Source organism: Callionymus lyra, chromosome 12 (genome assembly GCF_982586985.1).
Source record: "Callionymus lyra chromosome 12, fCalLyr1.hap1.1, whole genome shotgun sequence".
NCBI lineage: Eukaryota > Metazoa > Chordata > Actinopteri > Syngnathiformes > Callionymidae > Callionymus > Callionymus lyra.
Genome location: NC_141829.1, coordinates 13,825,554 through 13,853,265, shown reverse-complemented (window position 1 = coordinate 13,853,265; position 27,712 = coordinate 13,825,554). Strand labels below are relative to the sequence as shown.

Below are 27,712 nucleotides of genomic sequence, written 5' to 3'. Positions count from 1 at the left end.
TTTACTACGTGACAGTTGAATTAATGAGCGTATTTTGCCGCCGGTTGTAATATAATCATCACAAACGTTTTCCTTCAGACTTGCAAAGATACATCTGTTGAAGGAATATAGTTGATCAGCTCCAGTGTCTCCACACTGACCTCTAATGGAAGCAGCGTGTACTGCGCGGACTGGTTTTTATATCACAAGAGGCTCCAATGAAAACTATAACAGGAGAATGAAAACTTCAAGATTCGACAACTAAGACAAAGGTAAACTAATCATAATAAAACTTAATTATTGCAATGATTATTAAAGTAAATTAAATCATGTAAGTAAGTTAGTATAATACTCAATTTTTATTAAGTACGCAATAACATTTTCGATATGTTCATTATTACTATTAATATATTTTGAATATTGTTGCATAAGAAAGGAAAAATAAGCACATGCAAGTGTTATGATAATATATAATGAGACGAAATTTCAAGATAAGATAATCCATGTGTTTATTCATTCCACATTGGGGAAATTCAATTCAAACATATAGTACATATATTTCAAAATAATATTTTTAAACAATAAAAAAGATGAATATAAGAATGACAATAAACAGTAGTACAAGTGCAGGCACTGCAGAAGTCAGGGAGGGAGTTGTAAATACCAACTAAGTAGGTAATCATATCATAGTAAGAGAAAGTAAAAGAGCACTTGGTAATACTTCCTAAGAAGTTCTCTTGAATAATATGATTATTGCATGTATTTATGGAAGTAAACAGTAATTTATGACAACTTATAATTGGATTTAAGTATATTATAAGTAACACTGTCTTTTAATTACAATGTTAAAGGTTAATAATACATTCCAAAAATATGTTCAAATCAATAGTGTATGGTTTTATTTGTAATATTATTATGAAAACATTACAATTTCAAGACTGTGTTCCCACTTTTCTTAAAGATCTCAAGGTCCACAGTTTAGATTAGATTAGATTAGATTGACTTCATTAATCCCTTTTGAAATCTCCTTTGGGAAATTTGGTTTCCAGTTCACAGCAAGTTTCATAAAAACCGAACAAGAACAATGAATAATACTTTATCAAGCCTGTTATAAAATGAATCATCACATCTTTATAAACTGTCATAACATCCTCTATAAATTCTAACAAATACATTATAATGTATAATACATGTGTTAGTTATGCATTACAAACAAGAACTACTTGGTCAATTTTTTTTAACCCAGAACCACCAAAGAGTTCTACCTTCTCGTGTCAAAGTGACCCCACGAGGCCAGCATGTGGCCCCCTGGGCCCCACAGTACTCAAACATGTATAGAGTTTCCATTTTGCTGCATAAAGACTACCAGAGAAGAAGTTCCTTTGGTTTGACAGTCTTATCGACGGTACCTGGACTGGGCCGTGAGGACCACTGATGTCCGCCTGAGAACTGACCTGTAAAAGATCCTGTGATGCCGCAGCTTCACTTTGAAAAAAAAAAAAGTGTCTTTGATGGCAGGCCAGTGAAAACTTCTATCAAACCGTTCAGCTCGCTGCACTTCACTACCCTGCTGGTTTGGCTTCTTATCACAGTCCTGTCTTCTCCACCTTTCTTCAAGGGAAGGAGGAAAATCTGCCAAAGTCTTTCCACAGACATCTCTGTTATCGAACGTAGATGGAAAAGAACACGACAAGAAGCCAGAGAAGATAAATGTGTAGGTTTAATATTTTGAGGCGGAGATGCAAACTATCTCCAGGAGGAGTTCAAGTAGATTGTGATCTTGTTCACGAGTAAAGGAACAATTAAGCATAAGATCGAGGAAGCTCTTGAACTAAAAAATTGAACGATTTTTGTGTTTCAATCAAACTCAGACCGCTAGATGGCAGCAGTCATTACTTTCTCCACAGATAAACAATGAAATCCTGCGAGATTCCAGCGATGGCTGAGGATGAGGGGATACAGTCGACTCCAGCAACTTTCAAAACTGATGTTTGGACATATTTTGGTTTCAAAACGAATGAAAGCAGTTACGACTTCGTCAAGAGTCATGTGGTCTATAAGTCAAGTACTCGACAATACTACCGTATTTTCTGCACTATAAGGCACACTTAAAAGGCTTTAAATTTCCTCAAAAAAACGACAGTGCACCTTGTAATCCGGAGCGCTTTATATATGAACATTACCTGGTGGGTGACTTGTTTACAAACACTTTCATGACTCTGAGCTGACACGCCGTGGGCGGAATTACGTCATTGCGTCATCATGGGGTGGGGTTGATGACGCATGTCACATCCTGGCGGACGTCTATTGAGTAAGATTACTGCCACCATTTTGAGTGAGTTTGTCTTGGTTGTTACACTTTTATTCTATGCGCCCTATTTATGAAAACGGTTCTAAAATAGGCCATTCATTGAAGGTGCGCCTAATAGTGCGGAAAATACTGTACAAATATATCCTTGTTCATACAGTATCTATTATATCATAGCGTTGCCCCTGGATCATGATACCGATCCCGTACTAATCACCGATTAATACTTGACCAGAAAATGAGCTGTGAGATTAAACACTTGTCATTTTGGCTCATGATTAGAAAGTTAAACACAGACTTTTCGCACAACTTCAGCGAAGCAAGTGACAAACGATACGACTCCCAGATTAAATTCTTGTAAGAGTGATCAATCTTTTCATTGCAGAGTTATTGTTATTAAAGAATCGGAATGGCTGTTAAGTGACGACTACATTTATAATTTAAGGGATTTCATTAAAAGTTGGAAAGCGGAGTCAGACTAAAAAGAAAAAAACGACTATTTGGTGATAAAGAAGAGACTCTGGACAAGATATTAATCTATAAAACACTTTTCTAGCTTCAAGTAGAACTCCCTGTTTCAGAGCAAATTAAATCTCACTAGGTGCAGATTTTAATAACGCCGCTTCTTGGATGGCGAAGAAAAATGTCCTCAGAATGTCATGGTGCAGTCTTCGGAGATGAAGAACGTCATTTCGGAACATAGAGGCCAGTGTTGTGTTGGTCGTTTTATCCGGCCGGATTCTCATTTGGGAGACACTGGCTCATTGAAAAGTTGAAATGTGAAGAAGTCAGAGTCCACCAGGAAGAATGCTGGGAAATTTCCTAAGCGTCTCCAAACAATTACCACTTTGCGCTTCGGCTGTTGCCGACTCGTTGGTCGATAGATCTCTACTTGTTGTCAGTTTGAATCCTGGAGTCTTTGTGTGCACTGGTGCCTCCACGGTGAGTGCAACCTCCCTCCACAATCCAAGTAGCTGCTTAGTACCATGTTAATTACACATTTATTACAAGATGCAATCCTATATTTAAGAAGTACGTATATTAGATGATTCTCTTGGTCATCAATTTGGTCCAAGGAGTGTGATTTTGGGTTGACTTAATAGAGGATTTAACCGTGAAAAAAACGCTCTAAGTTGTGATCATCTCTTTGTGAGTAGAACAAAACACAAATCGATGGGCGCCTCAGTCGGAATGTCATCTGGAGGTCGTAGTGAAGGTAGCAATGTGTAATAAAAACACACACATTATGCATTTAAGAGTTGTTTGGCTGCTTGTTGCTCTTTGAATTTCTCATTTTGTTTAGTAAAACTTAAAGAACGTGCAAGAAAATCAACTCTGAAAGTCTAGGGGTTTCCAAATGACACCATGGCAAGCCCCCCCTCCCCCCAAACACTGTTAGGGTTTTGACCCCCTTTGCTAACACAGTTCATGCTTCAAAATATATAGAGAAACATCGACTTTTAGGCAATCATGCCATTTCCTAATGGTGATATTTATATTTTATTTTAAATGACCAGAAAAGCCTTGCTTTTTAGCAGCAGATTCTTCCTCTTCATTTCCTGGTTACTTGCGAGCTACAAGCCACTTGGTAACTGGCGCTAAAAGTCAGGTTAACAGAAATTCACCATTTTTTCCATCTTATGAAATAAAATAAACATATTCAACCTCAAATTAGCATCAAAGGATACATGGAATTTTGTACTGTGAATAGTATCAACACTTTAACAGAGAGACGTATAGATCAGTGGTTTCCAACCCCCAGTCCAGGGACTGGAGAAAGGGGTTCTATTTATTATGACTGACTAAAAGGTGTTTCCTTTAGATAACGACAACAAAAGATTTCCTCATGCTAATAACATAACAATAATAACACAAGCATGTGACTTTTGACTAGTAAAAATGTCCTCATTCCATGTAAATAATGCTAAACGCAGACTCACACATTGGCAAAAAGTTTATAAAATCTAAGAGACGCACACATACAGAACACCATCGTCGGCATACAATCCAACATACATTGATGCAAACACACAAACATCTTTTCGTAACCAGTGTAGAGTTGTTTTTTTTGCAGGTTATTTTTGCATTTTTTTATTATTTCTATCTGAACATCACTCCTTGAATATGATCCTGACATTTGAACTGGTCCGCGGTCCAAAAAATGCTTGCGAGCCCTGATGAAAATGTTATGATGATGATGATTAAATTATGATTTGTGTCCCTTAGATGGAAAACGACCGATCACCGTTCGATTTAATTAACATTTTCACACGACCTCAGCTGCTAAAGACCCTTCGCTTCAGGAGGTACCGTTTCAGTCATGGAATCCGGGGGCAAGACAGGATTGGAAGAGTAATTAGGAATCATAAAATCAATTCCTAAATGAGCTGGAAGTCACTGGAGGGAACCTAAAAGTGGAGTTAAAAGCCCCGGCTTGATTTCGAGCGTTCATCAAATCGCAGGCAGAACCGATCCTCGCATCTTTTGTTGTCAAGGACACAAGTCGAATAAATTATATTCAAATCCAGTTGTGGAGTCGCACGCTGAAATACTCTTTATCTGATATATATAAAAGGTTTACCTCTCTTCGTTTTAGTCCTGCGGGTCTTTCCAGAGCTGCACTTTTGTTTTGTGGATTGTCATGCTTAACCCATTACCCGGGAGTCACACTGTGTCAATTAAAGCAACACAGAGAAGCTGTGTCTGACATCTGAGATATTTTAACAAAGACCTCGAGGGCCGATGGCGGCTGGCTTGTAAAGCCCCAGCAGGGTCTGTTTCGCCGCTTCCCACAAAGCACATCTTATAAGAGACACACTTAGTTCAGGTAGATTTTTCCCCGCAGCCAAGAAATGCTCGAACTAAATATGCTCCGTTCACCTAATTGCGTCCTGCAAACAACGGGGGGGCCCGAGCGAGGAGTAAAACCGAACCTCATGCTCGGGTGTCGGTTTACAAAGTGGGAAGAGAAAGAACCGCATGAGGTAACCAACAGAAACTTTTTTCTTTTTTTTTCCAGAGGTAACTTGAGGATACAGATAACGTGATATTAAAGAAACTGCGCCATCGTCCTTGAGTTTTTTCTTCTTCATTCAGAGGCTTCGGGTCGCCCACCACAGCGACTCAAAAAAAAAAAGAGATGAAGGTAGAAATTCATGTTATGAACCTGCAAAGCCAGTGAAATTAATAAAAGGTTTATTCAGAATATGTTCTTTAGTACTGGATCAACCGCTCAAGTCAAAGGTGATGGTGGATAACGTTGGAGCTCTGTTGATGTAGATTCAAATGTATTTCAGTGACACCTCCACAGAGGGCACCCTCCATCCAGCTTCAGATGTTGTTTCATGTTATTCCCGCCCCCCCTACTCCCCTCTTCCTCTCGCTCCGACCCAAACCACAACTGCTCGTGATTACAGTTGTTTTTGAAAAAGTTGTTTAATCTGAGGAGGATTGTGGGTTTTTTTTTTTAAGGGTGGGAGTCGCCCCGGTATTTGATGTGCTAGTAGGAAACGGTTGACTCCGCTACCCCCGTCTAATCTTTATGTTTGGACTCGGGGGTTACATATTCATTTTCATCTGATAAGAGACGTCTGGAGGTTTTAAAGTGGGTTACAGCAGGTCAAGTCTCGGAAAGCAAAATATTCTTTTCTATGAGCTAAAGGAATGTTTTTTTTCCTTCTGTAGACAGGAAAATGAGATGTTTGTTTCACTATTTAGTCTGGCGTCTTTGTTGGACGACAGGAGAATACACAGAAGTAATCAAAGGCTGAGAGAAAAGTGTTAAAGTGTTGGACATTATGGGCTAGAATGGTAAATCTTTACACTTCTGTATTGCGGCAATTATGAAGCCACAATGACGGTCTATGTTAAGACCTGTTGCATGAAGCTGAAACTTTTTTTTTCCAATAAAAGACGTCAAATCGATTTGACATTTAAGAGATCAATACTAATAAAAAAAAAGTATAATTTAATAAAAAAAAAAAACATTTTGTTTTTTGAGTTTTACATGACACCCTGTACCGCTTCCTTATTAAGGTAAGGTAAGGTAAAACTTTATTGAAATTGTTTATTATTTATTAACGCTATTACAAAAGCCCTGTATCTTTAAGAGACACAGAGATCAGTTGGAATGACTCGAAGCCCTGTCAAGGAGCCAAGTTCCATAACACTATTTTAATAATAATATTCAATAAATAAAACCTTTTAACTCAACTTCTTTCTTGCTAACCTAGCTCGCTGGTCATTAACAGTGCAAACTGATGGGATTTTGAGGTGTTTTTACTTCACAAGTCGCACTTTACACTTGAATCATTGAAGTCATTACAACAGTTAAAAATTTTGCTTTAAAAATCAGCATTTATTTAGGAACAAATCATTTTAGTGTTTGACAGCAGACTAAATAACATCAGTTTAAAAGTAGGGTTTGTGTATTTTCAGAAATCAGCTGATACGATGCGTATCACGATACAGAAATATGATATATAAGTAGTATTTTCCAAGTACTTGACTCTGGTCTTGCAAGATCATTGTTCCTTACTGCATATGACGTGATGATTTCTGCCACCTAGCGGCCGGAAATTCAATTGCACAAAACAAACCAAATGATTTTTCATGTTACTTTTAATCAAATGTTTTAAATATTTTACTTAATGCACTTTATTCAAATATAATCGATATATTAACTATGATACACAAATAATAAATGATTTGAAAGTAAAACAAAATTTGATACAAATATTGCGATGTTTAAGTGTATCGATATTTGTTACACCCCTAGTCCAAACATTATCTTAAAGGAATATGTGTGTATGTATGAATTGACGTTTATGCAATCCAAACTGTACTGCAACTCCACCTAGTATTTGCTTCTTTAACGGTGTATTTATTCCCATGATCAAAATACCTGAAGTAGAAGATATAAAGATCAGGGATCCAACGTTCTGTACAGGCCGTTGGGGAAATTCTAAATTTACCTTTAAAGCAGAATCCAGAGCAGCCGACTCTAACCTCCCGACTCCAGTCAAAGCCCGGTACTGCTGCCCCAGATACTCGCACCAACAACTGGACCTCAGTTTAACAACACGTCCTTCAGCAGCAGGAGAGAGAATTAAAAACACTGACTCGCAGTCTGTTTTTGTTGTTTCCAATGTCTCTAAAATTCCATGTGTGTGTTTAGAGTCTCGATGAGGCTAATTGCTGTGGTTTCCTGGCGTAGTTTGAATTCCCTGGAGCTGCCTCGCTGTTTTACTAGAAGACTCCGGCGAGGCGAGCAGTACTGCGAGTCGCCGCACACACCAGTGTGACTATGGACTGTCTCTCTGTGTTTGTGTGTGTGTCACTGCGGCAAGAGAACCACAGTTCCATCTCTACTCTGGGTTTTTGAGCTCATTTTCTTTTTTGTGCCATTTTTTTTCGTCTCTCTTTTAATTCTGGATCCCTGCCGACAGGTCCGACCAGGAAGCCGAAGTACGTGGAGAGTCCTCGCGTTCCTTCGGATGTCATCGCATCAGCCCTGAAGAAGGTCACTGACAATGGTGAGTTATTGGTTTTTTGAACTTTCATTCGATCGTCTGTTCCATTAGACCAAGGATGTCACACAGAGTCATTACAAGGGGTAAAAATCTATTAGCGGTCAGGGCTGTGTATCGGCTTCAGAGCTGGCAATAGGATGCATATCACGATACTGGGTAACTTGTGATACTGTAGTAACAAGGATATGTTTGTAGTACTTGACTCGGTGGTGCATTATTTACAGACCACATGACTCTTGACTTGAGTCGTAACCGCTTTCATTGGTTTTGAAACTAAAATATGTCCAAACAATGGCATTAAAGGCTGCTGAAGTCAACTGTATCCTCTCGTCCCCAGTCATCGCCGGGACCTCACAGGATTTCATTGTTTTCTTAGCTGTGGGAGATGTAATGACTGCTGCCATCTATCGATCAGGAGTTGAATTGCAACAGAAAAATTAACACGCGTCGTAAATTGTGAAAATATCAATAATCACTCACACTTAATTGAAATATAAACCATAGAGGAACTAAAATAAAATGTGATCCATAAGCAAAATATATATGTTTAATATTGATACATTATCGTGAAATACATATCCTGCTATATTGGTGTAAGCAGAACTAAATTTATAATTTCCTAATGGGAAGTAAGACTTTCATTTAGATATTTTCTTTTCATTCAATTTATTTTATTCATCTAATAGTTTGTCCTCCTTTAACAAACTACTTTAATGAAACGGCACATGAACCTGATTTTAGTGAAATTTGGGTTATATCAATAGATCTGAAAGCCAAAAACATCCCAAACATCAGCTTTGAAAAGTAGCTGGAGCAGGTTGTATCCTCTCGTCCTCAGTCATCGCAGCAATTCCATTGAGTGGTTGGAAGTTTGATTGAAACTTCCCAAATGAATGCCATTAATAGCGGCATGTTAATTGTAAACGAAAAATATATTTTACACACACTTTAAGGTAAGGTAAGGTAAGGTAAAACTTTATTGATCCCTCAGGGATCCCTCAAATTGTTTTTTTCAATAAGCCACAGAAAAAAGCAATTTTCCATAGAAAATAAAAATAAATATAATAATATATATAATATATATATAAATAATAATAAATATTAAAAATAAAATAAGAACAAGAACATAAAGAGAAAGATCAAGGTGATACAATCTAAGTCTAAAGATAAAGATAAAGAACATAGATCAAAGAAAAATAACAAAGACAAAGGATACAAAGACTAACATAGAACAGAACATTCAGATACTTTCACTCCACTCCTGCCCCCAAACTCAGAATTGTACAATTTAATAGCCCGAGGAATGAATGAGTCCTTGAGTCTTTATTTATTGAATTAACAAACAAAAAACCTAAAGATTTTACATGATTTGAAAGCCAAAAATGAATGAAAAAAACATTTTTGTGGCAAAAAAATCTCCTGCTTCTTCTTGGCGGTCTTGGATTTAACCCCTGGCTTGACATGTGCCCTCGACGAGTTCACCGTCATGTTCATTTAGTCGAGCACATACCACGGCACTGTCGAGATTACCGAAGGAGTCTTCAACTGTTGACTTAGCTTCATCTGAACAACACCACGTGGCTGTGTTCACCACAATCTCCTGCCACTCCAGTGTGTGTGTGTGTGTGTGTCGGGGTAATGTTGCACTCTAGTGCTCTGTTATGATTTCCAGCAGGGCTGACTCAAATTCCTCGCCGTAAGTGAAGTTTGTTGGCGTGTTATCTTTAGCGAGAGACGGCACTGAAAGCAAGAACGCTCCCCGGTGGTTCGTACACGACGCGCTCGCCAGCCCCGGTCACTGGCGACTGCTACATACCAAGGGCTCGGAAGGGGTGTGTCCTGACATTCAGCTGGCAGAGTTCTGAAGCTCAGCCCGGCTGCGGGAAGATAGCGAGGCGCTCAGTAATGCTGCCTCACCTCAGCTGACGCTCGCCCCGAGTGGGAGAGAATGCAACTTCTTCTTCACGTTTGAAAGTTCAACCTGGATTTTGGATTAACCAGGAAGGGGCGTCAAGAGTAAGTCTTTGTGCTGTTGTCTCTCGTATAGATGTGAGGAAGTGCTTTACTTTGTCTCTCGGGGTCGACGCGATGGATTTCAACAATAGTTCCTTCGGTGACTTTAATTTTTCTAATCTAGTTACATATTTTTCCAGCACAGTCGCAGCGCTGTCTCACACCCGCACGAGGTCCTAATGACGCGCACATTCCTGACACACATCCCATAATTGCTGAGACGCGCGTTGTTGTTATTTTGTTTTTCACTTTCTTTTGTCAATGTTTCCTCGTGAATTTCTAAATCAAAAGATATTTGTTAATGTTAAACCTACCTCAAGACTCCTATTTTTTTTATTCACCATTTTTTCTAAATAAATAACATTCCTTTTTTTTATTTCTGCATTTGGTTTAAAGCGCCTTTCAGTTTTGTACAGATATTTACCACATTAAAGTCTTCTAGTATTTGTTGATTTAACGAAATACTCCTCGAAAAAAGGTTTTATATATTTATATATAAATAGGCAGTGTATATATCTATATAACCAGTCCATATTGTTATGATCAGACTTTTTTTACATTGTTATTTACACTTTTTTAGCTAGCTTGTTAGCCAGTACCCTCTGTAGAGTTTGAGTTTAACATGTATTTAACTTGACTAGGGTCATCTCTGGAACTTTTTTTGGTGATATTGTGCTAACATTGTATGATTTTAGTATCTTCATTTACTTTATTTCATCTCTTTCCATTTCCAGTCAGGGTTTTCTGTGAACTTAACTATCCATTACCTCTATTTTAAGCATTTTGTGTTTAATATTCTCGTTTTTTCTCCTCTTTTTTCTTTTAAATAATGGTCAATTTTCCCTTGTCTTATGAAACAATAGTGTGTTTAAGATACATGTTTATATCTTAAGTAAGGGTCCAGTGAAAGAGTGACCTGCATATCTTTTATCGTCATCACAAGGAATAGGAAAAGTTCTAATAATGTAGTTGGTTAGTGCTTCAGTTTGTTAGCAATACTGTTGCAGGTTCAACTCCAGCTAGAGGCTAACTCATGGTTTTGAAGTGAACTTGTGTTTTATCCTTGATTTCTCCTCTTGCTTGTGTGGGATTCCTCCAGGCACTCTGGTTTCCTCTCACAACAATCAGCTGGTGTGAGTGTGTAGACTTTCCGACCTCTCACTTGCCCTTGCTAGCTAGGATTTAGAAAAAATAACAAGTTAAATGTTTTTTTCTTTAATATTTACAGTGGGTAGTTGTCTCAAAAACAAAGTAGTTTGTTTCTTTTTTTCAATAGTGACCATTTTAGGGGACAGTGTTTATGATATATATAAGTAACAGAGATTATTTGTGTCAGCAATGAGACTTCAAAAAAAGGAGTAAAACTGATCAACTGTTTTATAAGTTGCATTAATAAATTAAGAATTTATGTTTATTCCCACAGAAGTAAAATCATGTTACTTCTAGATTAACTAATTGTTTCCCACAAAACAAACACCCATACAAAAGAACTGACACTTGATGTTTAATACTACTACAGTATTTTCTGTTGTATATGGTGGCCAGTGACATTTGTGTTGGTTGAAAAAGTAAAATAAAAAAAACTTTATCAGTTTCTCAATTTTTTTCACGAGACATAGTGTTAACACCTTTATAATATTCATTTTCTAACTGTATATTGACTTTCTAAACATCCAAAATGTTGCATGTATACAGTATATTTAAGTTTTCAAGTATTTTTAAGTATGATTTAAGTGTGTCTTAAATAGATGTTGAGACTCTATTTTATCATCAGTATGTGTCTGTTCGTACAAAACTATCTTTTTATTGAAATATTTACATTAGAAAATGTACTTAAGCCCCTCCTACTAAAAACACTCAAATTTACTGAGAATAAATGTTGTTTATCATGACCACACCCACTCTGCTGTGATTGGTCAAACATCAAGGTTTGTCACCGTGCGTCATCAACCCAGGAAGTCTTCACCTCCAAGGGAATCGTTGTATAAACAAAGCGGGCCATGATTACAGCTGGCTGGAGGCAGAGTGAAGCCATTATTATATCATAATGGACTCCGCTCTCGTAACCTCTCTTTCGCCGAGATTTCAGAACTTTATAAAGTAACGACTTCAAAACATGGTCATGATGAAGGACTTACTGCATCTTGGAGAGAAAGACTTGAACATTTGAAATATGTGAGTGAGTCACGAGAGTTTTGTTTTCATAATAGTTGATCTTTCTAATAAGAAAAATGCCAGAAAAAAAATATTCATCAAACATTCATCCTGAGACATAAATAAAAAAAGGATTCCCACGCGCCTCCAAAAGCTGAGAGAGAATTCGTTGTATGTGAAAAATGCTCATGTCCAGAACAGCCTCTTCACCTCCTCAAGTTTCATGCCTGTTATAATTACTCTCTGGGCAGTTTCTGCCTCTTCCCAAGTATGTGACCATCCTTTTGCCACCGAAATGCAGAAAAACAAACAATAAATTGACCATAGAAGAGGCAGGGTTTAATTACAGATGAGAAGAAATCACATAAATTCAGGATTCATAAATGAGACTGTTGTTTACCAGGCTCTTTATAGTTGTGTTGTGGAGCGTTCCAAAGCCAAAAACGAGGACGCCGGTTCAAAGAGTTCATTACGAACAAGACGCTCCGGGCAGAAAAAAAAAAATGTTTTAGCTGCGGTTTTTAAAGCTTCGACAATTGTTTGTCCTCAAATATTGACTTTGCTCTCTCAGAGTATAAGGTCAGAGCCACCTGTGGACTTTCTGTTCGACCACGTACGATAAACACAAGCCGAAGTGTAAAGAGACGGCTCCTCCACATGTTCCTCTGCAGCACAGAGGTGAGATGCGAAGCTGACAACAAGATGCTAGAACTGCTGCTGTGTAAAGCTTCGGCTGACGGCGGATGATTGTCGGAGCGAAGCGGCTCGCCGGCTGTTGTCGGCTGTGCTCGCGCAACTTTCTACTCTCTAACTGACCTTTGCCACGCCATGGTTGAGATGTTCCTCACTCTGAGAAATGAAGCCTTCTACTTCCTTTAACCTCCGCCAGGGACATTTTAAAACTGGGGATTCCTTTATATTCCGAACTCTTCTGAATCTTCAGCCGCTCGGCACGAGAACTCTCGCGTGACTCACTTCAATGGGCACAATTTCCCCCCCAAGATATTTCTGACAGAACAAAGTCTGTTCCATGAATATGCTTTGAAAATTGTCAATAATGTTTTTTATTTTGTCTTAAACTGTGATAGAAATCTAGCTAGTGTATGCTACTGTCTGCCTCTTACATCCATCTGTCTGTTCGTCCATCTGTCCATCTGTCTATCTGTCCGTCCTTCTTTCCACCCATGCATCTGTCTGTCTGTCTTTCTGTCTTTCTGTCCATACGTATGTCTGTCCGTATGTCTGTCTTTCCACTCATACGTATGTCTGTCTGTCCATACGTATGTCCGTCCACCCATACGTCTGTCTGTCTGTCTGTCCATACGTCTGTCTGTCCGTCCTTCTGTCCATTCATGCGTATGTCTGCCTGTCTGTCCATCTGTCTGTTCGTCCGTCTGTCCATACGTCGATCTGTCTGTCCTTCCGTCCACCCATACATCTGTCTTTCTGTCCATACGTATGTCTGTCTGCCCGTCCGTCTATCTGTCTGTCCTTCCGTACACCCATATGTCCATCTGTTTCTTACATTCAAATGTCCGTCCATCCATACGTTTGTCCATTCATACGTCTGTCCGAAAATCTGTCCGTCCTTATTACCGTCTGTTTATCTTTCCATCGTCCAAAATCTCTGTCTCTCTGTTAAACAGATTTCAATTGATTCAATGTTGTAACCTTTGTGTTCCGTGTTACCATCAGATTCCTGAACCAGTTTAAGGTGTTTTCATTGTCCTTAAACGGTAGAGCTGCAGAGAAAGTGCAAACAACTCTTCTTCAAACTCAATGTCTTCTAATGCAAGCGAGTTCAGAGTTGGAACTACTGCCACCTCCTGTTTGTTTGACCTCCTTGCCGTTTTTCTAGTGTACTAAGAAAAAGTCTCTTCTGCGTTTTCTCGAAAAATAACCCGTCATGTGACTCGTCACGGCAGACTCTATAATTTAATATTGGTTTTCTAACTACCTTTATGATATAATTAAATACAGAAACATCTAAAACGTCTTTAACGTCAATATTTGAGAGTTTTTTGGAAACTTAGTTTTTTTCCACTGGCTATTTAGATCTATCCAGTCTTATTTTGAATGTTGGGCAATGTTGTGAGACTGAACCCGTTAATGTGACAGAAATCCAACCACCAGCCAGCAACCATCTGCTAACTTTGTTTGGCTTGTGTTGCCAACACAACTGTTGCCAAAACATACACATCCAGAAGTCCAAACTTTCAAAGGGTTCCGAATCACCTGCCGTAAGAGATGAAGGTTAACTAAAGTTATGCTAAGGATGTTTATCATTAATCATTCATTGTAGCCTCAGCCTTTGCATGGATAAAGTCGTGGCCATCATAAAGGATTAGACTTAGATTGAATGATTGATCAGGTCCGGGCTCAGATCACAGCAGCAGCTCCATGTTTCTGAATGCAAAAGGCATCTTTGAGCTTCCTTTCAAGAAGAAACCCCTGCAGTTCCTTCGGTCCGGGCATGTGTAACAAAGGCGCTTCAATAGGTGGACGATGCTGTAAAATATTTATATTCCTCTGTATCAATTTCACTGGACTTTCCTTTTCTCCCGGGATCCAGCCCCTTGGACCTGGCCCTTCCATCACCTGCACTTGGACCTTTCAGAGCCAAAGAACTTATGTTCGGGTTGGCACACAACAGGGGATCAAGCGGATTAACATAGTTAGTTTACACAGAAGAAGCCGGCTTGTTTATTTACACCTTCAGGACTAAAGCACTTCCAGAAGCATTTCCTGCGAACTGTAGAGATTATATTCCCACTCTTGCTTGAAAACATGCCCGGAGTTTATACGGAACTACAAGTTTGAAGGTACGATGTTAAAGTGTTCACTGTGTCAAGTGTTGTGTTTGTGTGCCGCTCTGTAAAAGACGGCCCAACTGTCAAATTGTTTCAGCTGTGGTCTTATATCTGTCCCTGTCAATCAAATAGCCGTTCACAGGACTTCCTTTTACTGCCCCCCCGACACCTGTTTCTGCATGTACTGGTTATCTCGCTAAAACTGCTCTGACCCAGTTTACAACATCTTGTTTGAACTTAATTTAATATATATATATATGGTCTATAACTCAATGGTTGTTATATTTCAAAGGTTTACAGGAAGCAGTAAAGTATGTCACTTTTTTTTTCTTTTTTAAAAGATGGAAATGTTTTGTCATCCCGGGAATGTTTTTCCCGTTCTTATCGTCATCCACGATATCTGACGAGTCTCATCAAAGAGATACAATCTGAAACAATATCTGGCAGCTCCAGCTGGGATCGGGGTCGGCTGCACGCGAGGAATGTTTTCCTCAGATTTAGGGGTAACTTTGACCCGCTGCCGTCACACACTCTCTCTCCGGTTCATGACGAGTGTTGCTGATTGAGTCGTGCTGCTCGGCCGTGATGCTTGATTAAGGAATGGAAGACGCAGCAATGGATGCTGGGAATTTTCTTTTCTTTTTTTTTCTTTGGCAGAGCTTCTGTCTGCACAAAACAGCTGTTTCAATAACTTGTTGAAATACTAAAACTAATTGCTGTTCTTTGATTTTTCTAATTATCTTTGTGTTTGGATTTTAAATGAAACATTTCTGGCACAGATTTCTCTTCTGATGATGATGAAGGTATACAGAACATATTTAAATCTTAGATATATTTTTATTTTTATGATGATATACATGTAATGACTTGACCAAAACTTTTAGAATGTCAGGAGAAAACATATTTAACTTGAGTGATATCTGAAATGTTAATGTAATGAAAATAAAAGGTCAAATGTGTTATAAGTTAAAGTCAAGGTCATAGAATAAATAAAAAAAAATAAATGACGCATACAACATGTAATTCAAACAACATTTTTAATATTTTGCGTACAAATATTTTAATGTTAACAAAACAAGTGCAACAATTACATTTTGTGGCCCCAAGTCTTAACAACACCCAGAATTCCTCAAGACATCAATCCAAGAACATAGCCTAGTTTTATACAAAAGGAAAATAAAATAAAATAAAAAATAATTAAAAAAACAACATCAGGTGCAGCAGCGTTGATACAGAGATAAATCTTTTCAGACAAGGATATAGCCCATGTAGTACCTTGTGTTGTTAGCTAAGCATCACTAGCATTGCCGCTTGGCTAGATCGTTTTAACCTCAAACTAGCAGATCCTTACTGGTTTACCAAAGTTATGAAGAAAATTTTAGTTTTCAGTAGTTTCTGTTTCTTTTCATTTTACTTTTTATGCTTTTTTCTTTGCTGTAGTTGTTTTTTTAAGAAGCTATTGTTGAAGCCTTGCTAATGAGCTACGACTTCGTAACCATAGTGTTCCAAATCTCTGAATTATTATTATTATTGTTATTGTTATTATTATATATTGATTGACATCCATCGTGTTGAGCAGATTGCTCCATTCGATTGTTTTTTTTTTTTTAGTATGTACCTGCCTTTAAAAGCCAAAAAATATTTAAAGAAAAATGTCTTGGAACCGATTGATTCATTAGTTGTCATCAAGGAAGTTTAAGGCGAGGCTAAGTAAAGTACCTGAAATAATGTGACGTCAGAATGACAAATGAGTCCAGCTTCACATTATCTTCGCCATCACTGCTCAACCATTGTTGGCTCTAACCTTCTCTTGCGTGGCCCTTGTTCTTCCGAAGAGCCCCAAGAGTCACAGGTGTTCTGCCTGCAGCGCTTTCAGTAGAAGCTTCAAAGTTTTACTTATTGTAATAATGGGCTCAGCGAGGTCACGCGTCAAACTCTGATCATTAGAAAAAAGAAATAATCACTAGAAGTTGAGATTCGTCCTTGTGTTGTCACCTGATGCAATATGGAGATTTTCTTCTTTTTTTCTTAAATATATTCTCCTGGCGTACACCTCTGAACTGTGGTGGGAACGAGGGATGAACACTCGCCGTGGATTCATTAAACCGGTTCCGCTGTTGTGGGAATGAAACTCCAGCTGCTAATGAGCCGCGGCTGGACTGTTTTCTCAGCAGGGAGAAAGCCAAGACGGCTAGTAGTCTCTTCATTGCCCCCACTTCCCCTCTTCCATCCTTCTTCTGCTCCTCCTTTTTTCTTCACCATCGCCATCCTTTTATCGCTCCTTCACTCTTCCTAATAGACCTCCACAGCTAGAAGATAATAACGTTGGGTTGTAGTTATTACTGGGGGTTCACGTGACAACTTTTGCTGGAATAATGAACGTCCCCCCGAGAGTTGGGTAAAGCTGCATCTTTTACAATCCTTCCAGCAGGTACCTTTCAGCCGAGTCGTAAGTTACGATGAAAGACCTCGAATAGTCTCACTGGAAACTCTTCTATTTAGCAAAGTTTTGACAGGTTTCTACGGAAAAAGGGAAAAATCTGTTGTTTTGTAGTTGTGTGAAGGGTAAAGTTTGTTGTTGTTTTTTTAGACAATAGATAACACAAGCACCATTTGTATTCCTCTCAGTTCAATTCATTTAATTTTCTACTAAATGGTTGAGATGCATATCAACAAAAACTTCACAATTTTGACTTTTTTCAAAGTTAATTGACCCTTCATTTTGTCTTTCCATATATTTTTGTACTTACACAAACATTAAAAAGATTGGTGGTTCAGAGATGTTTTTTTAAATTGGTGGTTTAGAACTGGGTAATACTAAATTGATCCTAGAAACTATTGATGTCTTTCGAACATTTCGTAATTACACATGTATATTGTTTTACACTGAAAAACAACCGGAACACCTGCATTGATGCAGAGATGGTTTCTTGAAAACACGGTTTTGCTTGTTTAAAACTGGATAGCAATAAATGAATCCTTGTTGTTATTATTTATACAATATCACTGTTTTTAAATCAAACAACACCTGTTGAAAATAGATTGTTTTCTGTGACATATACCTGTTTTTGTCCCCTTATATCATGTATTTCCTTTAATCTGGCTTCAGTTTGTGATTGTGTGTATAAATGGGTGAATGTGTAACTTAGTGTAAAGCGTTTTGGCTGCTGATAAGCATAGAAAAGGAAAACAATGCCTAATAAAATATATACTTAAAGGGCCAAGATAACACAGAGACCAACACAGGAGTCTCAGAAAATCAAGGAAAAGCCTGCATGAATAAAAATGTCCTTAGTAGTCAGTAGACTCCGTCAAACGCAGAGGGAGAGGAAGATCGTTCCAAAGCTTAGGAGCAACAACCTGGAAGGATTTCTCTCCTCTGGTCCTGAACCGTGTGCATGGAACCATCAGTAGATTCTGATCCACAGACCTCAGAGCCTGAGATGGGGTGTAAGGCTGGATCAGATCAGTGATTTAAGGAGGAGTCTGACCATGAGTAGATCTGAAAGTAAGAACCAGAAAGTTGCTCCTGAAAGAAACTGGCAGCCAGTGAAGAGTTTTGAGGATCTGAGAAATTTGAGTTATTCTTCTAGAGCAGGTCAGAATTCTCGCTTCAGAGTTTTGTATTAACTGCAGGCTAGACAGCTCCTTCTTGTTAAGACAAAAAAATCAATCCTTTGCAATAATCCAGACGAGAAGACACTAACACATGGATCCAGATCATGTTGTGACAACATTTTCCTAAATTAAGAGATTTTTCTCAGTTGAAAGAAACAGTTTCTGGTCAGTTTTCTGCAGTAGAAACATGTCTTTGTCAAATACAACACCCAGGTTTCTCAGGCTCAGTTTGACAGACTGACCTAAGTCACCCAAGTACTGACCAAAGTTTTAAATCTTTTTTGTTAAGAGCCATTTACCATGATTTACACTGATAAATACTGAGACCGATCCGGAGATGGTTTCTTGAAACTGTGTTTTACTGGTGTGTAACTGGCTAATACAAAGTTACACAACATTAATCAATAATAAAACATCTTGACAACATTTTCATGAGTCAATTAAAACAATTTTCTGCTCTGAATTGATCCATTTCCTTCCGGGACAGACATCTCGTGATGATTCGCCAACAGTTCCTCAGACACATCCAGGGTCAGACGAAATCAGGGCTTATTATCAGCTTCATCGTTTTTAATTACCCAGAGTTGTTGAATGAAGAGAGTCTTTTGTGGCAAAAATAATCAGCTCTTTTTAAGAAACAATGAAGGAGGTGAATTGGTGCTCAGGCGCCTTTTAAGCAAGAGGTGAAAAAACTGCTCGAGTCCTTCATGCTAATTAGAGCGTAAAAAAGTATTTGATTTCTTATTACGACCATAAAATCATGCTCTCATTTGGAAGGTGCCGTTAATCAAAGGACTTCATCGCACGGCGAAGCAAATGAGAATCAATGGAGCTGCTCATTCGACAGCAGTAATTGTGCGTGAAAAGTATTTAATCTTGGGTAAATATCCACGTGAGGCAACACTTGAGCGGCTTAAACCGAGGAAGTGATATGAAAGTTGTGAGTCAACAGTTTATTAAACCTGCTTAAGTGTTTTTCCTGATGAGAACATTGCTTTCTCATTTTTCAAATGTGTTTGACATCAAAACAGTTTTTATAAATTCACTCAAGTGAGTTAAAGGTGTTCATTTATGTTTCCAGCCTTGGTTGTCTTTCTGTTGAGGTTATCTGCCTCTATGATAGTTAGCATTACTCATCCGTCGCTCTTTTGCAAACTTAAAAAACACAAATAAATTCAAAATTGAACAAAAAATCCATAAAAACACAAGAACTGTAAAGCAAGACCAGACTCAGTGGTAACGCAATGAGCCATAAATGCTAAATTCTAATACTAGGCTGGGTAGCTTATCTTATCAACTTGCCAGCTTTATCAATTAAAAAAGATAAGATACAGATATTCCCATCATATTATTTGTGACTTACAATACTGGGAGATACTATTGTATATTTGGCTCAAAAGAAGTTGATAATAGAATGGGACGGGAACAATCAGTAAAAAAAAATCAGATAAACAAACATTTTAAACGTAATATTAGCTTTTATCTGTTAGTAAAGATACATGTATTTATGTGCAGCCTCTTTTCATTTTGATAAATATTTTGACAAATATTAAGTTTCTCATTATAGGGATATTTTTATTAAAGTCTCAACATGAGAATCTTTTCCAAAAAAACTTAAACGAGTCTATATTTTAAGTTTGTTTGTAGCAGAAGCTATAAGGCTAACATGCTACACAGACAGGAAACAGTCGTGAGAGCTTCCTGTAGACTGTAGACAGTTTTCCAAACGATTCTTCTTATCAGGGTGTCATTTAAAGATGGAAATTACCGACGAGAAGTTTGGAGGCATTTTGATGTTTTTTAACGTTGAAATTAATGAAATTAATTACTCTGAAAATAATCCCAACCCTTACTTAGCATGAGATGGAGTAGAAAAAAAGAAAATTTGAGTTTTGGGTGAAGTATCACTTTAAACAAACTCTTTCCCACTATAAGAAAAGTTCTTATTGATGTGGTTTAAAGACATATATGGACACGTGTCGCTATACGTTAATTTTTTTGGTACTGATAAGGAAGCGGTTTGTGACCTTGTGCAGTTCAGCATTATCTTCTGGCCTTGACCTTAAATCCGAAACTTGCCATTTTCATGGAACAAGTGACACAATAATTGATTTGGGAAGCAGAAAAACAAATTACAATGGTTGTTCAAGCAGCTCATATAAATACAAATAAATAATGTGACCCTGGTCTGTGAAAAGCGCTTAACAAATATAAAGTACTTATTTAAACTATTATTTTTGCTTCTCGGCCTCGGAATAATTTGTTCTCCAAAATAATTTGACTAACACTGCAGTCTGTCTCGAAGAGCTTCATTACGTCAAAAGTCAAGTGATTTCACAGATGCTGCAGCCAGTTTTTATGAGGAGATTGTTGAAAGATTCATTCTAGAATCCCACGAAATAATGAGAGTTCCGTCTACGCTGCATCTTTTATAAACCTTTCATCAGGTGGTGTTCAGCAAAAAACACGAAGCTTGTACGTTCCGATAAAGAGAGAAACGATAATCTACTGCTTCTGTAACACAGACTCGCAGAGAAGATTTTGTTCTGGTCTTATGCAAATCGTGAATCATCTTGATGAATATTTTCAGGAAATGAACTTGACCTTAATAAAGAATCCAGACATGTGTTCTGCGATCGGATCTATTAATGTGCAGGGCTTGATGGGAATAACCAGGTGTAGGGAAGGATATTAATTATATCGTAGATACTCTTAGAACACGCTATCCATGGTTTTTAATTGGACTTTTCAGAGCTGATGTTTAATTGTGTTTATATCGTGCTTATGCGTAGTATAAAAAACATAAACACAAAATATTGAAACCTTTTTTTTGGCAACAGCTTTAGCAATAGCTTTAGCAATAGAGAAAAGCGCTATATAAATACAAATTACTTACTTACTTTAGCAATAGCTTAAGCAATAGCTTTAGCAATAGCTTTAGCTTTAGCCTTAGCTTGCACAAGGCTAAAACAACTCTATCTTAAGAAACACAGGAGTATATTTATGTAATATACATTTCTGAGAAATTACAACAACCAAGCTTTTAGGTCAACAGGCAAAATTCACTAACGTTGTGTCCTTTGATGTCTCTTCAGTGGCCCCTAAGTCCCTGGAAAACGAAAAGGAATATTTGGCAGATTTTCTTAATTCTAGTCCTAGTACTCCTTGTTAAATTACTTTGTCCTCTTCCTTCACTGATCTTCACGATGAGTCGTCCGCTTGGATGTATTCGCATTATAATTCGATGATGGTTGATGTTTTTCAAGTAGTTTATTTAGAAATAATTGTATGTCCTGATTATGGGTTTATTCGTCTCTGGACTTAAACAAAGTATCAGCGTAAAAAGTAAGCCTACAAAACATCTTATTTTCATCCCTTTAAAAATCAATTTTTCAATGTTGAAAGTACATTTTGAAAGCCTAGTTCTCAGTATTCTTCTTCGTTGTTACTAGCTTTTTCTCTAAATATGTATTGTGAAGAGCCTTTGTACTTTCTACATTCACCCATCTATTTTTCAGTGCTGAATGATTCTCGGAACATACAAGACTCTCCGACCGACTCGCTCGACTCCCCCATTATCATGAGTCCTCCGGCTCCTGCTCTTTTGTTCAACCTCAACCGTTGAAAGAGTAAAACAAAACTGCCGTATTTTTCCCGACAACAATGCAAGGGGAGTCTTTTGAAAGCAGAAAATTCCGGAGCCGGGGGAACATCTTTGCGGTGAGCGGTGGTCCGTACGTGTGATCGCAGGTTGACCAATAACCAGATGGACCCGGTTCCACGGATGAAAAGAATATATACCCGGATGAGACGGAGCTCTATTCTGTCGTAGCATCTCGTGATCCAACACGGCAACAGGATGTGCCTGTGGCGGCGTCGTGCTGGAAATAGTGTTCTTTAATTGCGTCTAATGACTTTCCCTCTTAGGAGATAGTGGTGGGATTTATATTGAATACTGCTGAAGGAAATGAAGTAGAATTGAACGTCTACTGATGAATAGTTGGAAAGCATATTAGATAATGACTGTGTGGCATTTTAGTCAATATCAGTGAAGCGATGATGGTTTTCTACGAGTAAAAAAAAAGAAGAAATGTAGCCATTAGACTGGCTATCGCCAACACTTAAACTATCCTCCTATCAACTTTTCTCACCGCATATGATGAGACCCCCACTTTTTCCCCGCTCGGTTTGGCTTCACCACAGAAGAATGACTGAATGAGCATTGTTGGGATTGGAGCCCATAGAGGTGCAGTTGTCTTCCTCAGACTTGGCCAAACCCAGAAGCACTCTTTCCAGCATTACCTCATTGGGCGCAAAGTCGCGACAACAATAGCCACAATGTTGTGTCGGGGACTCAGTCCATCGTGGGTAGTTCAGGACCGGAAGACCGATGAACAGTAGTCTCTGGAATCCTTAAGTGAAGGAGAAAACTTTGGAATAAATCTTTTTTTTTTAAGTTGCAATTGACATGGAATTATTGGGGGAACAACAAAAAAAAACTTACATTAATAATGAAAAATAGTTGCAAGAAATTGTTTAGTTCCCTATTTTTCTCATAATCTGCTTTTTCATCTTCTTTTAATATCCAAAAAGTGAGTGAAAACTAACGGTAAAATTCCAGCTAAGGGAGCTCATCCTGGCAGAAGCACTAGAGAATGACCAAAATAGCAAGTTCTTGAGAACAATGTCTAGCCCAGATTGTTATTATTCTCGAGCGTGGACTACAATTTAGCTTTCAAATTTAGATTAAGAACATAGATGCCAAACAAAGACGGTCATATGATGTGATCCGATGACTCGGGGAAGTGAACCTTAAACTGCTGAAGACATAAAGGTCTGTCTCTGTGTTAAATGATAGTTATCAAACTGCTTTTTAGTGAATTATGTAAGTTTGTGGGCAGGAGTGGAGTGAAAAGATGATTGTATTCTATTTTATCTGTGTCCTTTGTGTTATATTTCTGTCATTTTACTTTTTGCTTTTTGTCTTTCTATCTATCTATCTAGCTCTGTTTCTCTCTCTCTCTAAAATTGACTTGTGTGTAGCTTTGGTTGTTCTTCACAGTAGCTGTGGGGATTTATCGTAGACTTTATTAATAGTTGTGGAAGAACGAAAGACGAGAGGGAGAGGGTGATGACGGAGAACAACATAATAAGCTTCTTGTGAGTTTACGCTCTATCTACTCTGCTCCTCGTCTGTTGGCATTTCTCTCCAATGGGTTTTACTCTCCGAGCCAAGTTCATGTTAGAGGTGTAATGTTGTATTGTTGGCGTGTCAATTGATTTGCTACAAGTTAAGTTGCTGTTTTAAAGGTTGTTTTTTTTTGTCTTGAGCCTCAAATCTTTCATGAAAATTCTCCAACAGTCAATTTCTTCAAGTATGATACAAAGGAAAAAGGTATTTTCTTGTCAACACATTCACGAAAGTCTAAAACATTTTTTAGCAATAGCTTAATCCAGTTCTATTAAACTAAAATGAGAGCCAGATTTTCGAAAGGGCTGTGAGCCGGTAGTACTTATCACATAATATGAAATTGCAATTAAACCTCCATTCGCTAGATGACAGCAGTCATCGCAGCTAAACGAAAAATAAAATCCCACAAGATCCTGGTGATGACTGAGGACGAGAGGATACAGTTGACTACCACTGCTTCAAAAGCTCCTCTCCATGCACTGCAGAACAAAACAGATCTCTCCCTTATGCTTCACAAGCACTTTTACTTTTTACTTTTGAATTGTTCGTTTATGTTTTTTTATGCATTTTTGTATGCATTTATTTGTTTGTATTTATTTGATTGTTTTTGCATGTATTTATGGAGATTTGTTTGGATTGATGTGTTTATAGCTGACAGACAAAATCTCCTCCGGGAGATTAATAAAGTGTCTGTCCATTAATTCAACCAGAAAGACATTGGAACAATCACAAGCTGTCACTAAAACTCAGTTTCCTCTCTAAACCTTCAGAAAATGCAGGTGTATCGACATAAATCTTACAGTATCGTGAGCTGAATCTATAGTATCTGTATTGCTACAGCCCGAGTTATGCTCTTTGTTGACGGCAGACATCGTGACACAAAAGACAGGTCACTCTAAGAGGGCCATGTTGCATTATGTCATACTGCGCTACTTTTCTGCAAATACTGTGTCTTGTAGGCAGAGGCACTACAATAATACTGTCTCAATTATTTTCATGGGTCGAGGGAGTCAGGGCCGAGTACGGCCTTAAATTTAATAGGCCTGGCTTAAATAGCTTAATTAGTTTTGTGCATGTTTTGGTTACCAATATGTTGTCCATTTAGTTTTATATTAACCCTGCATTTGGGTTGAATGAATGAATGGATTGTGCCTGAACCTCAACTGAAGAAAAGTAAATTCAAGTAACTTTGAAAAGTCCATTTTATTCACTTGCATAAATATATTGAATATTTATTTTTAATTGATAAAAAAATGAATCTGGAGGCACCAAACTCTGTACTAAAATGTACTAAAATGCCCCCAAAACTAATAACTAAACTAACTTTTATAAATGCTTCCATTGTTTCTGTTCATTTTGTAGCATGTTTGTTTAGTTTTTTGTTTACAAAACATTCACTGTAGAAGTAAATAAATTGTCTCTTGCGCTGAATTTGGCTCTTAAGACTTCGAGTTTGGAACGCCTGCCTTTTTTTTTTATCGCAACCTTTACATCAGGATTTAGTTTAACACAAAGCAAGTTCAAAAATATAAACGTCATATCGAATAACAAATAAATAAACAAACACGTCCGCATATCGACTCGCGGTAGCACATCGATGCTCTTCTCTCGCCCCTCCCCTCTCTGCGGCTGGTTCACCTCGGCGTTGCTCAGGGGCGAGGGCAGAACCTGTGAGGAAGACCATCAGAAGGGAATCTAACGCCGAAAATTTCTCCCTCTCTCTCTCTCTCTCTCTCTCTTATCTCCAGAGCTGCAAGCAGAGAAGCAGCCAAGCTCCGCCTCCTCCCCTGCCACTCAGGAACTGATGACAAGGCTGGGCTTCTTACTGGGAGAAGGGATCCCGGGGACGGCGCGCATACCTATGGACGACAAGAATGAAAAGAAGGTATTTAATTTTCCTCCCGCCTCTTCCCTCCCTCTCTCCCTCCCTCCCTCCATCCAGCAGCAGCTGCTGCAGCACACGGATGGAGTGATAGAGCAGTAGACGTGGTGAAGGGAGAGCGAGTTATGACAACAGTGGATGTATTTTCTCACCACAGAATTTTTGAAGTGGATTATCTCAACCGTACGGAGGTAACGTCTCGTTTTAAAGTCGATCCGTGATTTGTGGGGGATGTTAAACTTTAAAAGAAGTCGGGGGAAAGAACCGGTATTTCACCTTTTTTTTTTTTCGAGACATTAGGGAGAGTTACAGGTTACAGACGGAGGGATGAGCAATTAGAAAGAGGAGTGATGAATCCGTGGAGCTTAATGTCAGCGATTGGTCGGGTGTTTCTCTTCGTCTTTTTTTTTTACGTCAAATTTTATTTGCTTTTAGGAGCTTATGGCATATGAGTAAGCTCTTGCTCTAGTCTGGGTGTAATCTGGGGAGTTTACTTAGCTGCTCATAAACTATTGGGGAAAAAAAAACAACAACTGAACAGATGTTTCGTTTAATGTGGATTATTCCTCCTTCTCTGCGGTCCTGCTTCGGTTCCGAAGGATGGAAATTGAAACCTGAAGAAAAAAAAATGGCTAGTGCAGTGATATTGTTATTTATTCATTCTCTATGTTTGTGCTTCATTACGGGGCTCAAAGATGAATGGATTTTTAAGTCGTCCTCCTCAAAGCTGACACCCCCCCCCCCCTGGTCTGTTTTATAGCGTCTCTTCCCGCTTGTGCGTAAACTTTTATCAGTTTATCTGTTTATGTAACTCTGACGTTGTGTTCTGATCTGTGGCTTCTGGTGCTTTCATCTCCGCAACACTGCTGCTCCATGGATGTGACTCCAGGTCTTTCCTCTTGAGGTCCAGATGTTACCCAATGATCCTATTGATCTACTGGTACACATGACATGTTTATGTTTAGACAATAAGCATTTGATGCTGAACTCGACTCGTTTGTCGATAGATTATAATGAAAAAAAACAAACAATAAATCAGCCATTAGATGTTTTTGTGTTTGGAAACATGTACCTGTTCAGGTGGATCTGGAGCAGGGTTGTCAAAAATCTTTTAGCAAACTTGGTCGTGGGCCGAACGAAACCCCTGTTTTACCGCTCTATATAATTCTAGACATCAATAATATCTATTCCTTAACTTATCTTAATCAATGGCATCTACATTAAGTTTATGTTTAGTTCCTACTGTTGACCTTGGGGGTGCTGTGTTCACTTAAGGGGACATTTAAGTAATTTAATTTTTTAAATTTACAATTAACTTGCAAATACTTAGATTCTGTTTGTTCATTTTTATGTTGCAATTAAACTTCTGACAGAGGGCAGCAGTCTTTAAGTCCTCTGTAGCTAAACGAACAATGAAATCCATAACAATAATGACATCCCGGTGATGACTGAGGACGAGAGGATACAGTCGAATCGACTGTACCCTCAGTGGTTTTAACAGCTGTTGTTTGGACATATTTTGGTTTCAAAACAAACAAAAGCAGTTACGACTTCGTCTAGAGTCATGTGGTCTGTAAATTCTGCAACACCAGAGTCAAGTACTCAACAATACTACAAATATATCCTTGTTACTACAGTATTACAACATATCGTAATATATCACATTGTGGCCCCCGTATCGTGATACATACCCCTTAAATCAGCATGAAAGTTTTCTACTTAATTTTTTCGCCTACTATTCAACTGGTCGCAAAAAATGATTACGTGGACTAAGTTTTGGCCCCTGGGTTCTCGTGGGTTCAAGTTTATGTTTGGTTCCTCCTGCTGTTCGAATGCCGTTCTCGCTCAATGAGAAGATGTAGGTGTTCATTCTCTGTGGATCTCCACCAACTGAGTTGAAGGTTGTGTGTGAGTGAGTGAGTGGACCTTCACCCAGATGTTTAACAATATTTAGAATATGAGTCGGATCAACTTCCTCTGGTGCTTCTCAGGGTCGGTTCAGTACAACAATAGAAAGAGTCGTAAATAAAGACAAAGATTTGAATGAGGATTCAAGGCGACCGCTACACATAAAAAATGAGTTGATTTGTCGTTGAGTTGTTTGTTCAGCTTCTTCACCTTCATCACCGTCACTAAAAGGTCCAGATAATGGATTCTCTGGCGTGAGGTGGTTCTGTTGTGTCCTGCACCACTGGCTGCAGCACACGGTGAGCTTGCACTTCAGCC

At 38.3% G+C, this 27,712-nt stretch overlaps 1 protein-coding gene across 6 annotated transcripts in view; it reads left to right on the top strand.

Annotated features, from left to right (window-relative positions):
• tanc1b (tetratricopeptide repeat, ankyrin repeat and coiled-coil containing 1b) overlaps positions 1-27,712 on the top strand; it is a 118,994-nt gene that overhangs the window by 39,554 nt on the left and 51,728 nt on the right. For 5 of the 6 annotated variants that reach the window (XM_087804385.1, XM_087804384.1, XM_087804383.1 and 2 more), the window contains exons 4-5: positions 7,735-7,821; positions 25,353-25,489. In XM_087804385.1, coding sequence (XP_087660511.1) covers positions 7,735-7,821; positions 25,353-25,489 — 224 coding nt within the window. Of the gene's footprint in view, positions 1-7,734; positions 7,822-9,685; positions 9,835-25,352; positions 25,490-27,712 lie in introns of those variants that run through there. The other variant, XM_087804387.1, reaches the window with a different exon arrangement.